Source organism: Micromys minutus (assembly GCF_963924665.1).
Source record: "Micromys minutus genome assembly, chromosome: 11".
NCBI classification, from domain to species: Eukaryota; Metazoa; Chordata; class Mammalia; order Rodentia; family Muridae; genus Micromys; species Micromys minutus.
Window position 1 is genome coordinate 42,643,146 of NC_137980.1, and position 12,748 is coordinate 42,655,893.

Below are 12,748 nucleotides of genomic sequence, written 5' to 3' on the forward strand. Positions count from 1 at the left end.
CTCATCAACCCCCCCACACACACACCGGGGATCTTACACTGAGGACACAAGGCCTGGCCCAGTTACCTTCTCCTCAGAGTTAAGCATCAGCATTTGAATGGCTGCTTCTACACTTTGGGCAGCTTGAAAAATGTCTGCTCAGCTCTTTTTTGTGGTCTGAACAGAGAACCCAGGCTTGGGGTATGGGGAAGGGCTGGGAGATGAGAAAGGCACACATGAACAGGCATGTGTGACTGCAGTCCATGTGTATAAGGCACACACACATGCACGGGTGAATGTGACCCTCAGTGACTGTTGCCTAAAATGTAAACATCTGAGCAGCTGCTTGCTACCAAGTTCTGCAGGTCACTAATGAGTTAGGAGACACCTGCTTATACCAGACCGTGGGGGAAACTGAGACCCATTGTGGGACTGGCTATTCAGGGAGGATACCCAGGTTGGATTCTGGTCCACGGGCCTTCTCTCAGCAAAGCAAGGGGTCTTTTGTTTGAGGTGCAAGTCTATATGTGAAAATGTGTGCACATGTGTGGCAGGGTGTTAGTGGGTAAAGGGATGCCTGTGTGTGGGGAATAGGTGCAGACAATTCATGTTTGTGATGGTCCAGTGTGGGAATATGCATGTGAGAGAGGTGTGAACTGGCTGATGAGCTCTGGGGTCCCAATGGCCACCCACCTTAGTTACCAGGGCAATCTATAAAAGGAAAGCATTTATCCGTGCATGGTGGTGCACACCATCAATCCGAGCACTCAGGAGGCAGGTGGATTTTTGTGCATTTGGGGCCAGCCTGGTCTACATAATGAATCCAAGGGCAGCCATGGCTATCTGTCAAACAACACTCACCCCAAACATTTAGAGTCCATGCCCATCATGGTGAAAACCATAGTAGCAGGCAGGCAGACATGGCACTGGAGTTCATTTGGTTCATAAACAGAAGCAAACAACTAACTGGAAATGACGTGAGTTCTTGAAACCTCAAAGTCCACCCCAGTGACACACCTCCTCCAACAAGGCCACACCTCCTCCAACAAGGCCACACCTCCTCCAACAAGACCACACCTCCTAATTCTTCCCAAACAGTTCCACCAACTGAGAACCACACATGAAAATAGATAGCCTTTGGGAGCTATTCTCAACCACCACCCCCCACATATGACTTGTGTACCCATGTCTCTCTCTTGGCCTGCAATACACAGAAACGCATGGCTGAGGCATGCTTCAGCCTCTTCAGAGTCTGTCACCATGTCCCCACTCTCCCTCACCCACAGGTGTGATCCGGACAGCCGTGCCTGACCTCGACCGTGAGAGCCAGGAACGCTACGAGGTGGTTATCCAAGCCATGGATATGGCAGGCCAGCTGGGTGGCCTCTCAGGCTCCACTACAGTCACCATCGTGGTTACTGATGTCAACGACAACCCACCCCGCTTCCCACAAAGTAAGGAGGGTTACGAGTGTGTACCTGTCTATCAGACTGCATGAGTACCTACAGGCCCAGCTTCCCTTGAAGCTTCCTGCCTGAAGAGAGACTGTCATAGAGGTGTTTTTACGTCCCCACTCACGCTGCTGTCCTGAAAGTCTGCCTCCCACAGAGGTTGGAAACTCCTGCCAGTCTGGTTTTGCAGACTGAAAAACTGCTGTGGTCTCCCCATCTGAGAAGCTCCTGATCACCCTCTGTCCACCTTTCTTCCCTCTTGCTGGTCTTTCAGGGCCTCTTAGCTACTGCTGGATCCATGACCCAAGCTTGTAAAGATGTCTCACAGGGGTTCAGATGGAAGGGGTAGCCACTGCACCCAGGCAGAGGGACACCCAGAGTTAAGTCCAGGGAAGCTGAGTCTGAGGACAAGGTCTCCCTCCTCCTAGAGCCTGAAGGCTACTGTCTGTGCTGATGATTTGGGAGGCCTGCCTCTTTGGGCACAAAGTTGGGATAGGGGGCTTCTCTGGATCAGGCCCTCGCCCGGCTGGCTGTGCTGGCCCCGGCTGAGGCCTAGCTACCACGGCGAAGCTGCAGCTGGCAGAGACGGAATGCCGCCGAGAGTCGCCGAGAGTCGGCTGATTCCTATCAGGAGAGTCATTACCCGAGGTCTGCTGCTCTCATATTAGGCCCTGCCACAGGGGACTGACCCCCACAAGATAAGCGAATGCAATCCCTTAGCTGAGCTCACAGCCGCCTACCACCTCAGCCATTCAGCCTGGGGTGTGCCTCAGCACAGGATAAGACATTAGGCACAGAGGCAGGCAGGCAGGCCACAGCACTCTGGTTCCCAAAGGAGAAAGAAGCTACAGGGCAGCCATCAATAACAGGCTCTGAGCAGCAGGCTGTGCTTGAGGGGCAGAGCAGAGATGAGGTCCAGCCAGAAAAGCTGCTATGTGCGTTCCTTCCTTCCTCCTCTTCTTCCTTCTATCTCTCCCTTTCTCTCTTCCTTCCTCCTTTCCTTCCCTCTTGTTCATGTTTTTTTTTTTTTTTATTGTGACAATAGAGAAAAGACAGATAGAAAAATCAAAAGGCCAGGAGCTAACACTGAGCCCCACCAGCAAGTCCCAGAAGCCCCCCGTGCCTTCCCCGGTGTCTTCCCTCTCCAAAGTACCAACCAACGCACATGTCTACACTTTTCTGAGAGTCTGAGCTCCTCTCTACGTATCACCAAGCACTAAAGTCTAAACCAGCCCCTTTGTGAACCTCGGATACGTGAAACCATATGGTATAAAGTGCTGTGTGTGCCTTTGGCTTTCAAAATTAGGTCCCCAATCTCACGCTGTCTCTTCTAGCTGAGCTCCTTTTCCTTGCTGTATAGTATTCACTTTGCATCTATCCTGCTGGACACCTGGCAGCTTCAAACTTGTGCACTTTGAACCTAGTTGTCTCCCAGTGGCCATCGGCAAACTCTTCTCTAGTGTTGCTGGGAAGTGTTTCCTCATGAAGCAGGGAGCACGCTCCTGGTACCACGTCTCCACCAACACTGGGTGTTGTCAGACTCTTTATAAGAACCTGGAAACTGCCTATATGTGACTGTCACTGGCTTTTACTTCCTTATTCACGACCAATACCTTGCATGCTGTGGGGCAGGCCGGATTGCTCACCAACACAGCCCACCCAGGGGCCAACTCGCTGTGCCTGGTGACTGACAGCCATGCCCCCTTTTCCCCTCAGCACACACTCAGCCCAGATGGGAGAGAGCTTGAGAGAAAGACAGTAGCACCTGGTACAATGTTCTTGGGGCCCTTGGAAAGAAAGAAGCAGCTGAGGATGCAGGAATAGTCCCCAAAAGGAGGGTGGGCACCTGCAGGTGAGCCCTGAGTTGTGCTGGATGGTCACCGGACCATCCGGAGGGTGAAGCCAGAGCAGGACTGTTTGATGGGCTGGCCGCACGCTTGTGAGGTGGTCTGAGGGACTTGCCTTGTCTATCCCAAGGGCAGTGGGGAGCTATGGAGAGATCAGAGCAAGGATCCTCTCCAGGTTGCTGTGTGAACATGAGGAAGAGGTAGTCACTCCACACAAAGGGCCCCAGGCATTTGGTAGCCCTAAACTTCACCTGAGCTGACCGGTACTGTCACCTTGACATAGGTTCTGGTCAGAGAGCAGAATGCTGCAGCCTGTCACCTGTCTCCCCTTCACTCATGCGGCCATCCTGCCAGACAGTGTTCTCTTCAGAGTGTTTGCACCTGCCGTCTCCTCTGTCTGGAATGGAATACCCAGCTATCTGCCGCTTCTGGCTCCTCCCCACTTCATCAGCGAGGCTCTGCCATCCTATACTATACACTGTCTAGGATATCAGAGGTTCTCAGGGGTGGCATAGAGGCCATCAGTGTGAGAGGACACGGACCAGTCATTTATGCATGTCTATACCTCACAGACAGCAGTCTCTACGTTGTCATAGCAACACTGCTGTTAGGAAGGAGTTCCTCCCATTTCACAGATGAGGGAACTGAATCTCAGGGGTGCAGGCTCCAGACCCTGAACCTTCATTGTAAACCCCCTCTTTCCCCTTTGCTGGGCAGGTGGAGAAACACCTCAAAGATGGCAGGGTTGGCCCCATACCATCAAGCCTGAGGTGAAATGAGAGGCTTCTAATCAAATGACCCTTCCTTTCCTTAGCAGACAGGACCATTGCAATCTGCAATTCCCACTAACCAGGGAATGACCTCCTTGCAGTTCCAACCCCACCCTTGGCACACACAGGCCCCTCCTCCTCTCCCTGGCTCTGGCAAAAGCCTGGCCACCAACCTCCTGGCATGTCCCCCACAGAGATGTACCAGTTCAGCATTCAGGAGTCAGCGCCCATCGGCACGGCCGTGGGCCGAGTGAAGGCCGAGGACTCAGATGTGGGAGAGAACACGGACATGACTTATCACCTGAGAGAAGAGAGTGGCAGCGGAGGAGACGCGTTCAAGGTCACCACAGACAGCGACACTCAGGAAGCCATCATAGTGGTGCAGAAGGTACGATTGTCAAGGGCAAGGTGGGAAGGCAGGTGCCGGGACCAGCTGTGGCGGCGAGGGGAACCCCACCTCCCCCTCCAGGGTTGAGGACTTTCTGTCTCATTCCCAATTCACGAGAGACAGATGAGGCTGACAGAAAATAAGTGATCTACCCAAGGTTGTGCAAAACTGTCTTCCTGGACTTGGCCATGGCTGTAACCACTCAGGGTGCCAAGCGTTGAAGACTATGGCCTCAAACATGCTCTCCAGGGGAAGACCTCTGTGTGCTATTGAAAGGGAGTGTGCTCTGCCCCCGTAACTCAACTGGGCCAGCCCAGTAGGTCCACAAACTCAAGGCTCTGATGCAGAATCTGATTAGTTTTCAGGGTTTTTGATCCTCATGTGCCCCAAACTGTAAGATGGGGACCCTGTCACAGATGGGGGATGGGGGACCCAGAGAGCCCAGAGCACTCCACAGTTTTCTAGAGCTCACAGCACCAGAACTCATCTCTGCAGGCTAGTCTTCTCTCATCCTCACGCGCTGCTGTCTGGTGGCACCGGTGGACACCTAAGGTGTCTACGGAGCAGGCAATGACTCCAGAGTCTGGAGAGCCCTGCCTGATGTGTGATCTGGCTTTGGAAGCCATCCCTTACTCCTAGGCCAACACCCACCTCCTGATTGCTCAGGCAACAAGACAAAGAAAGAGAGGTCTCGGTGCTGTTGGGGGAAGGAGCCCCAGGTGACAGACATGAGCACAGGCCATAGTAACAAAAACTCTGCCATTGAATTCATCTCTGCAGGAAGGCTAGAGCCAAGGCCTGCCAAGGTGCTCTCTTCCCTTGGGGAGCCTCATGCGCTCTTCCAACGCTGAAAAAGGCCCATCTGATTGTCCACAGTCACCTCACAACTGGCTACAGTCAGCCATGACTGGAAACCAGGGCTGCATACTTCCCCACTTTTCTTCGGGAGCCATGCTGGCTTGACTTGGAGAGGGCCACCTGCTCAGGGTGTTGCTGCTCCCCTTTCTGGCTCCGATTTCCTCATAGGTAAAAGAAAATCGCCCCCAAGAGGGCTATTAAATAAAGTGATGAAAACGGGGTGAGTAGAAGAAACCTGGGGACCGGCACCTTTTAAAGTGATGCCGTGTGTGTCCAGGCAAAAGCAGTTCCCTAGGAGCCTCCAGGACACTGGAAAGGGTTGTTCTGAGCCTCTAACAGCTACTGTTAGAGGGGCGAGCTGAGCCAACTGTGAATTGGCTGCCAGAATGCTGTGCCCCCCCCCTTACTGACAATGCGGTCACTGACCCCCGCCCCTCTCTGCCTCCCCCAGCACCTGGACTTCGAGTCGCAGCAGGTCCACACAGTGGTCCTGGAAGCCCTCAACAAGTTTGTGGATCCCCGCTTCGCCGACCTGGGCACATTCCGAGACCAGGCAATCGTGCGCGTGGCCGTGACTGATGTGGATGAGCCCCCCGAGTTCCGGCCACCCTCCGGCCTACTGGAGGTGCAGGAGGACGTGCAGGTGGGCTCCCTGGTCGGCGTGGTGACGGCGCGGGACCCCGACGCCGCCAACCGGCCCGTCCGGTGAGACCCCCGCCCGGGGCCACGCCTGCTGCCTGCTGTCCTGCCATGCACCACCCCCAACAGACTGAGGGCAGAGGGGGGTTAGGGGGATACTGGGAGCCAGAGAACCCAGGAAGCAGAAAGGGAGCAGTTCCAGGCAAGACAGGGACCAACATGGAGAGCCAGTGCCCAGACTGCTGGAGGAGCTCTCTGACCACCAGCAGGAGATGTTCTAGTTTCTCCTCTCTAACCCACTTCAGGTTGCACTGGACACTCCAACCCCCACCCCCACGTTCAGAAGGAACAAAACCAAGCAAAACTGGCCCCTGTTTTCTTGAGTCAGCCTTTCCACAGAGCTCCTCTGCCCTTCTTTAGGTCACGTGCCTCCTCAAACCCAGGTACTAGTCTCTACTTTAAAATGTAACCAGACTTGCCCACTGTACTCCCTAACTGAGGTCACAGTCCACCCCACCACCACCCCACCCCACCCCACCCCACCCCACCACCACCCCACCCCACCCCACCACCACCCCACCCCACCCCACCCCCCTGCCAAGCCAACATGTGTCCTGGCTAGCCCTCCTTGCCTCCAGTCTCACAGAATTGCACTGTGCCGTTCTGAGGAATGACAGTCCTTCATCGTCTTAACAGGTCTCTTAGAACCATGCCAGGCCCAGTCTGTACAGCCTCACGTCAGCCTTAGTCTATGCCACACAAAGATCCCATCTCACTCAGCTAGAGTAGTCTGTCAGCCTGAGAGACAGCCTCAGAGATCTGGGGAGAATTCTTGGAGCTGGTCAGAGTAGACCTGAATTGGGCTTCTGGGTCTGGTCAGGGGTTAGGCAGTCTAGTAGAGGAACGTTTGTACGGATGTCAGGAGCTGGTGGCTGTAATTTACAGAAAGGAGTAAGGCACTAGGGCCTCACAGATAGGGTAGGCATTCACCCTCCAAGCAGGATACAGCCCCTTGCTGCCCTGGCACCAGGCACAGCCTTTAAATGCTGCCTGGCTTCTGGCTGGCCTTCTTCAGAAAGGGCAGTGTCACCCCTGTTTGCCAGAAAACTGGAGACCAAAGCAGGTTGGCTTCGGTAAGCATCACAGGGGGACAGGACGAGGGGGGCGGTCTGTCAGGTCAGTGCTCCTGTCTGCCTCTCCCTCCTCTCTGCTTTGCTCTCCTCTCTCCTCCTCCATCCCCTCTCCTCTTTCATCCCTGCTGAAGGGACAGACTTTGAAACCAGCGTCTCACCCTCCTTCATCTCCCTGTGCTGGGCCCCTTCTCTGGTGCTTCTCAGATGTGGAAGAGCCCACAGGGAGCTCGAGACAGGTCCAATTTAGCACCGCAAACATTCACCCGGCTTCCTCTGCACAGCTCTGAGCCAGGCCTGGGGACTCAGCCAAGGGCAGCTGCAGGGCATAGTTCCCTGACTGTGGGGCTCAGACCTGAGATGCAAGGTCAGGGCCGGACTGCGTGCAGCAGAGAAGGGTCTTCAGGCCACAGAAGAGTCGCTGTAGCATGTGCTAAGATGGGATCCTGGCCACATCAATCGTTATTAAGTACTGATGAAGACTATGAAGAAGCTTTGGGGCCAATGGGGTCACTTGGCATCGAGTGGGGATCCTGGGGTTGGGGAGGGGGACATTGAGAGATGCAGGGATGACATTCAAGGGGGGAAGAACAGAAAGAGCAAAGGTCCTGAGGCAAGCAAACAGAACGCCTATATGTTCCTGAAATGGAGAAATGAAATGGGCTTCTGGGAAAGTGACTAGTACAGTGTGCTGACTGTAGGGACCTGTCTAGGAGTTGAGGCTCTGGTCACAGGGTCAAAGTGGAGCCAGGGATGCTTAAGCCTTTGCTGTTCCAGCTTCAGTACACTGTCACACGCACACACACCACTCCCAGTCACACCACAAACATATACTCTTGCACACAACTCAGACAGGACACATGACCCTGTGCATGCACAGGAGGTGGACCAGCCTGACAGGCCGCTCTCATCACACAGGGAGCCCTTCCACTCATTCACTACCTCCCACTGCCAGATGCCAGCCAGGGCAGAGGCCTGTTGCTCAAGTCTTAACTACTTAATGGTGTTCCTGAAGTGTCCCCACCCCATGGCTTTGGGGACAGCTGCCTATTCTTAGGCTCCAGACTAGTCACCTCCTCTAAGAGGGACAAAAGAAAAAAAACCTGAAGGAAGTGGGGGAGGAGGAGCAAAAGAATGGAGAGAAATGGGGGGAAGAGGAAAAAGAAGTGGTGGAGGCAGGAAGAGGGAGGAGAAGGGAGAGAGGCATTGGATTGTAGGGGTGCTAACCTTATTGAAGGATGAATTTATTAATGAGGTCAAAGCTAAATGGGTTATTTGAAAACACACACACACACACACACACACACACACGTTAAAAAATTCACTCCGCCCGTGGTACATCTCTCCACAGTTTGCCACATGCCTTCATTCCCTTCCAACAACAAATATCAAACCACCTCCCCTCAATTCTGTCTCCTTCAACACCCCCCACCCCTACCCCTACATATATCTGCAAAGGGGCGGGGCTCTCCAGGATTCCTCCTAGCTGAGCAACACCCAGGGTCTTGTTTTACCCTTCCCCCATGCAAATACCTGCCAGGGTCAGAATAGGGCAAAGGAGACCCAAGCTGAGGCTTCCTTTGGTTAGTTCTACAAGCCCCAAAGACTTCCGGGTCTAGAATCTCACCTCTGGGTGGGTGCAGTCTAAGTCTACAGCAGAGAAACTGCACCCTCCGTGGAGAGGAGTGTGGCTGATCCACATGCACCTTAATGTAAAGAAAGGCAGGGCCCCTCGAGAAAATGAGCTCGAGGCTGGGACTCACAGCCCGACAGGAAGAACCATTCCTTGTGCAACAGCCACACTCAGCTGATCCTGAAGCACCCTCGTCAGCAAAGTGGGGGTGGGGTGGGGGGTGACAGCAGCTTAGGGCACATCTGGCAGGGTTATGTTCAGATCACAAAGGGCAGGGCAGGGGACAGCTGGCAAAGTGTAATCTCACAAGTGCCCGATGTACGCCAGGGAAAGGGGGTCAGCTGGAGTCTGAACTTCCAGGTCAGCATCCCTGGCTAGCCAGGAGCAAGAAGACAGTGCACTTGGCAATCCAGGGCAGAAAGCAGTAATGGCTGGAGGGTGGGAAGAGTTCAGAGTCCTCCACACCCATGGAAAAACCCACATGTGGACATCCGAACCAGCGAGGCAAAGCAGCGAGCTCAGGTTTGGACTTTGTCAGAAGTGAGTACGGTAAAGAGCAACAGAGAACAGCAGATCCCCCCCCCAATTAAAAAAAAAAAAAAAAAAAAAAAACAGGCGCATTCACACACTTTCAAAAATCCACTCTGGGGCTGGAGAGATGGCTCAGTGGTTAGAGCTCTGGCTGCTCTTCCAGAGGTCCTGAGTTCAATTCCCAGCGTCCACAGGGCTCACACTTGTCTGTGACTCCAGGTTCACCCTCAGACAGACAGACATGTGGACAGAACACCAATACACATGAAATAAAAAAATAAAACTAAGAAAAAAGATTCCACTCTGCCTGTGGCACATCCCTCAACAGTCTGCCACAGGCCTTCACCCGGCCCCTAACAGCAAACAGGAAATCACCATCCCTCAGTCCACCCAATCCACACCAGGATGCCAGGAGACTCCGAATTAGATGTATAAACAGACTAAGGAGGTGGAAGACTGGCTCAAGGTCACACCAGGCACACAAGTGACAGAAAATACAAACACAGTAGGCTCAGACCTGTGCAGGTGCCGTATCTCCATGGAAGAGACGGAGACACAGATCTAAAGACATTTTGATCATGTAACCAGCCCAAGGCTTCTCCAAAGGCCACCTTTTAAGGCTCTGAGCTCCGCAGCCAATGCTTCCCTGGGCCTCAGTTTCCCTCTCTGGGTTTGGGGGAAGAACAGAGGCAAGCGCTTCTCTCCCTCCCTGGCTGCTTTATCCCGACTGCACAATGCGCCTTTGCCGGCACGCCAGGCCTTTGTCTGTGTGTAGCCGCGGCACCCCCGCCTGTGTTATCAGTGCGGGAAGTGGCGGCGGGCGCTGGCGGGGCCTCTCTGGGCCTCCGCCGCCTGAGACATGTGTTGGACACGGGCCTTTCAGGCCTGGGGCTGAAGCACAAAGGCCTGGGAAGAAGGCGGAACAAAGGGCTTTTTCACGCGGCAACTGAAAAGCTGCAGATTAGCAAAAGCACTGCGCAGGCTGGAGGAGCAGGGCCAGCCTCAGACCCTCCCAGGATAGGCTCAGCTGCCCAGGGTCTGGGATCCATGTGGCTCCAGACGAATTCTAAGCTGCCTCTTCCTTCTCTCCTGCTAAAAATTCTCACAACCCCAACTCCTGGTCCTAAATACCTCTCCCCACTGCCAGCGCAGCCATTTTATAACCTGTGTATTTCCCTAAGTAGATAGTCCTCCGCCGCCTCTGCCACCCCAAATGCCCCTTCAGCCCCTCTCTCACCATGAAGCCCAAATCGGAGGTCTCCTTTTAAGGAAAGCAGAGAGAGTGAGAGAGATCAGTGACTCTGTCCCAGCAATGTGGCCTCCAGGACCTCTCCACATCTGTAGGGTACAAGTTCATAGCCCCGCTGACCATCCAAGACTCAGGATGGCTGCCCTGGCCCCTGACATCCAGCAAGCACAGTTTCAAGGAAACACTAAGCCAGGTCACTTTCCACCCTGCCCTCTATGTCTCCAGGGGCTGGTCCCTGGATTAGGGAGATCATGGGTTCAGGCTCCTAGCACCCGGCACGTTTGATCAGTCCAACCCTCCCCACCGACAGGTACGCCATTGACCGAGACTCGGATTTGGAGCAGATCTTCGACATCGATGCGGACACTGGAGCCATCGTGACTGGCAAGGGGCTGGACCGTGAAACCGCGGGCTGGCACAACATTACTGTGCTGGCCATGGAAGCAGGTGAGTTGGGTCATGTTGGGGGAGGAGCCCAAATGAGTAGGCGGGGCTAATCGTGGCCTGGGCAGAGCAAAGCAAAGGCTGAACTGTCAGTCAAGGCAAGTGGGGCGGAGAGGAAGGGCTGAGGTGGGGCAAAGAATAGAAAACTAGGCACAGAGCCCACCTGGGTGTAGGTGTGGCAAAAGCGGATCTCCGGGATGGAAGATCTAGCGGAGCCCACAAGAAGGGGCTAGCGTAGAGAGCAATGCTCCTCCGTCATCCACAGAACACCTAGTAGAAGCTAAACTCTATTCTGGGGTCTTGCAAAGGAGGGGAAGTCGCTACCCTTACAGGAGAGGACTGGACCAGCCACAAACTGAGAAAAGGTGTACTTAGTATATCAGACCATGTGACATGGTCCAAAGGGACAGTGGGGCCAAGGAGACTAAAGAGATCTGGCGGTGTTCCTTTGGAGCAAAGGCTACTTTGGGAAGATCTGAATCATCACAAACACCTCAGGACACCATGCGTCTAGGCAAGAGCAGTTTCGGCAGAAGAAACAGACTGTGCAAAGGCCCTGGGGTGGGTGGTAGTTGCTTGGTATGTTAGAGGAACTGCAGGAGGCCAAAAGGGTTGGAGAGGGCAGAGTTGGCAGGAAGGAATTGAACTTTACTTATCCTGAGTTCGGCGCAGGGAGGGCTTCAAGCATTCGAGTAATGATGCTGCCACAGTGGGAACTTGGTCAGAGGTAGCAATGTTGGGGGAGGAGTGATAGCCCAGGCTGGACCAGGAAAAGAGGGAGGGAGAAGAAGCAGCCTTGTGGCTTCAGCTCAAGATGCAGAGGCAGGGCCTGCTAATGGGCCGAGTGAGCAGCTGATGGAACAGGGTCAGGAGCTTAAGGGTCCAGAAGTCAAAAACACGAAAGGAATTTGGCTATGCACAGGAGTTTCTGGCAGTGAGGGCCTAGCTTGGAGCAACTGGGTAGGTGGGGTTTGGGCTGGGAAAGAAAGGGAACCCTGGGCTGTGGGTCTACATAAGTAAGGCTGTGGAAGTAGGGAGCAGAAGGAGGAGACTCATGAAGTACCTGGGCAGAACCAGCTAATGCCAGCCAGGTCTCCTCTGCCCCGCCCCCTGCTCTCCAGGGGTGCCTGTCACCTCTGCAGGGCTTGTCAGCAAGCAGCTAGGAAGCGTCATGGGTGATTCCAGAGATCCCGTTAATCTCTGAGTCTCAGCCTTAGGGCTCAAGCCGACCCCTATCCTCGAAGCCCTCCAGCTGGCCTCCCCCTCCTCCCTGTGCCCACCTTCTCTTCCTCCTCCCACTTCGGAGGCCCCGCTGGCCCGTGGCTGGGCCGAGGAAGTCCCTAGGCTGAAGTTCCCTTAGTCTCTTTCAACTGCGGTTTAAAGGAAAACACAAAGCCGGCTCAGCCCTCAGCGCGGCGTCTGTGAGCCTTTGAATTCACTCCTCCTCCGCTTGGAAGAGAGAACAAAGGGGGCAGGAGAGGAAGTGGCGCTGGACTGGGGGGGAAAGAGTTCCTCCACCTTCTGAGTCTCCCTCGCCAGCTCCAAGGCAGCTGCCACAGAGGCTCTGTGGCAGGCATAGGCCTGACTGCCGGGCACCAGTGCCTATAGACTGTCACCCACCGGAAACCCATCCCCTAGCAAGTCGCTGCTTGGGTTAAGCACCATGCTCTCACCTGTGGTCCGCCTCATACACATGTCTGGCGCCTGGGGCAGCATGGCCTCCCTCTCCCCTCGGGGCCTTCTACATCTCACCCCACTGACCACAGGGATGGGAAGGAGACTGACTTAGGGGACAGGTTGGCTCCAGTCTGGCTTGAGGTGCCCCTTTG

At 54.6% G+C, this 12,748-nt stretch overlaps 1 protein-coding gene across 1 annotated transcript in view; it reads left to right on the forward strand.

Moving 5' to 3' along the window:
- Positions 1-12,748, forward strand: part of CDH22 (cadherin 22) — a gene marked incomplete at both ends in the record, with an annotated part of 64,214 nt that overhangs the window by 31,742 nt on the left and 19,724 nt on the right. Inside the window, 4 exons of the mRNA XM_080925716.1 lie at positions 1,266-1,433; positions 4,242-4,435; positions 5,745-5,998; positions 10,786-10,922. Of these exons, the coding sequence (XP_080781842.1) occupies positions 1,266-1,433; positions 4,242-4,435; positions 5,745-5,998; positions 10,786-10,922 (753 nt within the window). The remainder of the gene's footprint in view (positions 1-1,265; positions 1,434-4,241; positions 4,436-5,744; positions 5,999-10,785; positions 10,923-12,748) is intronic.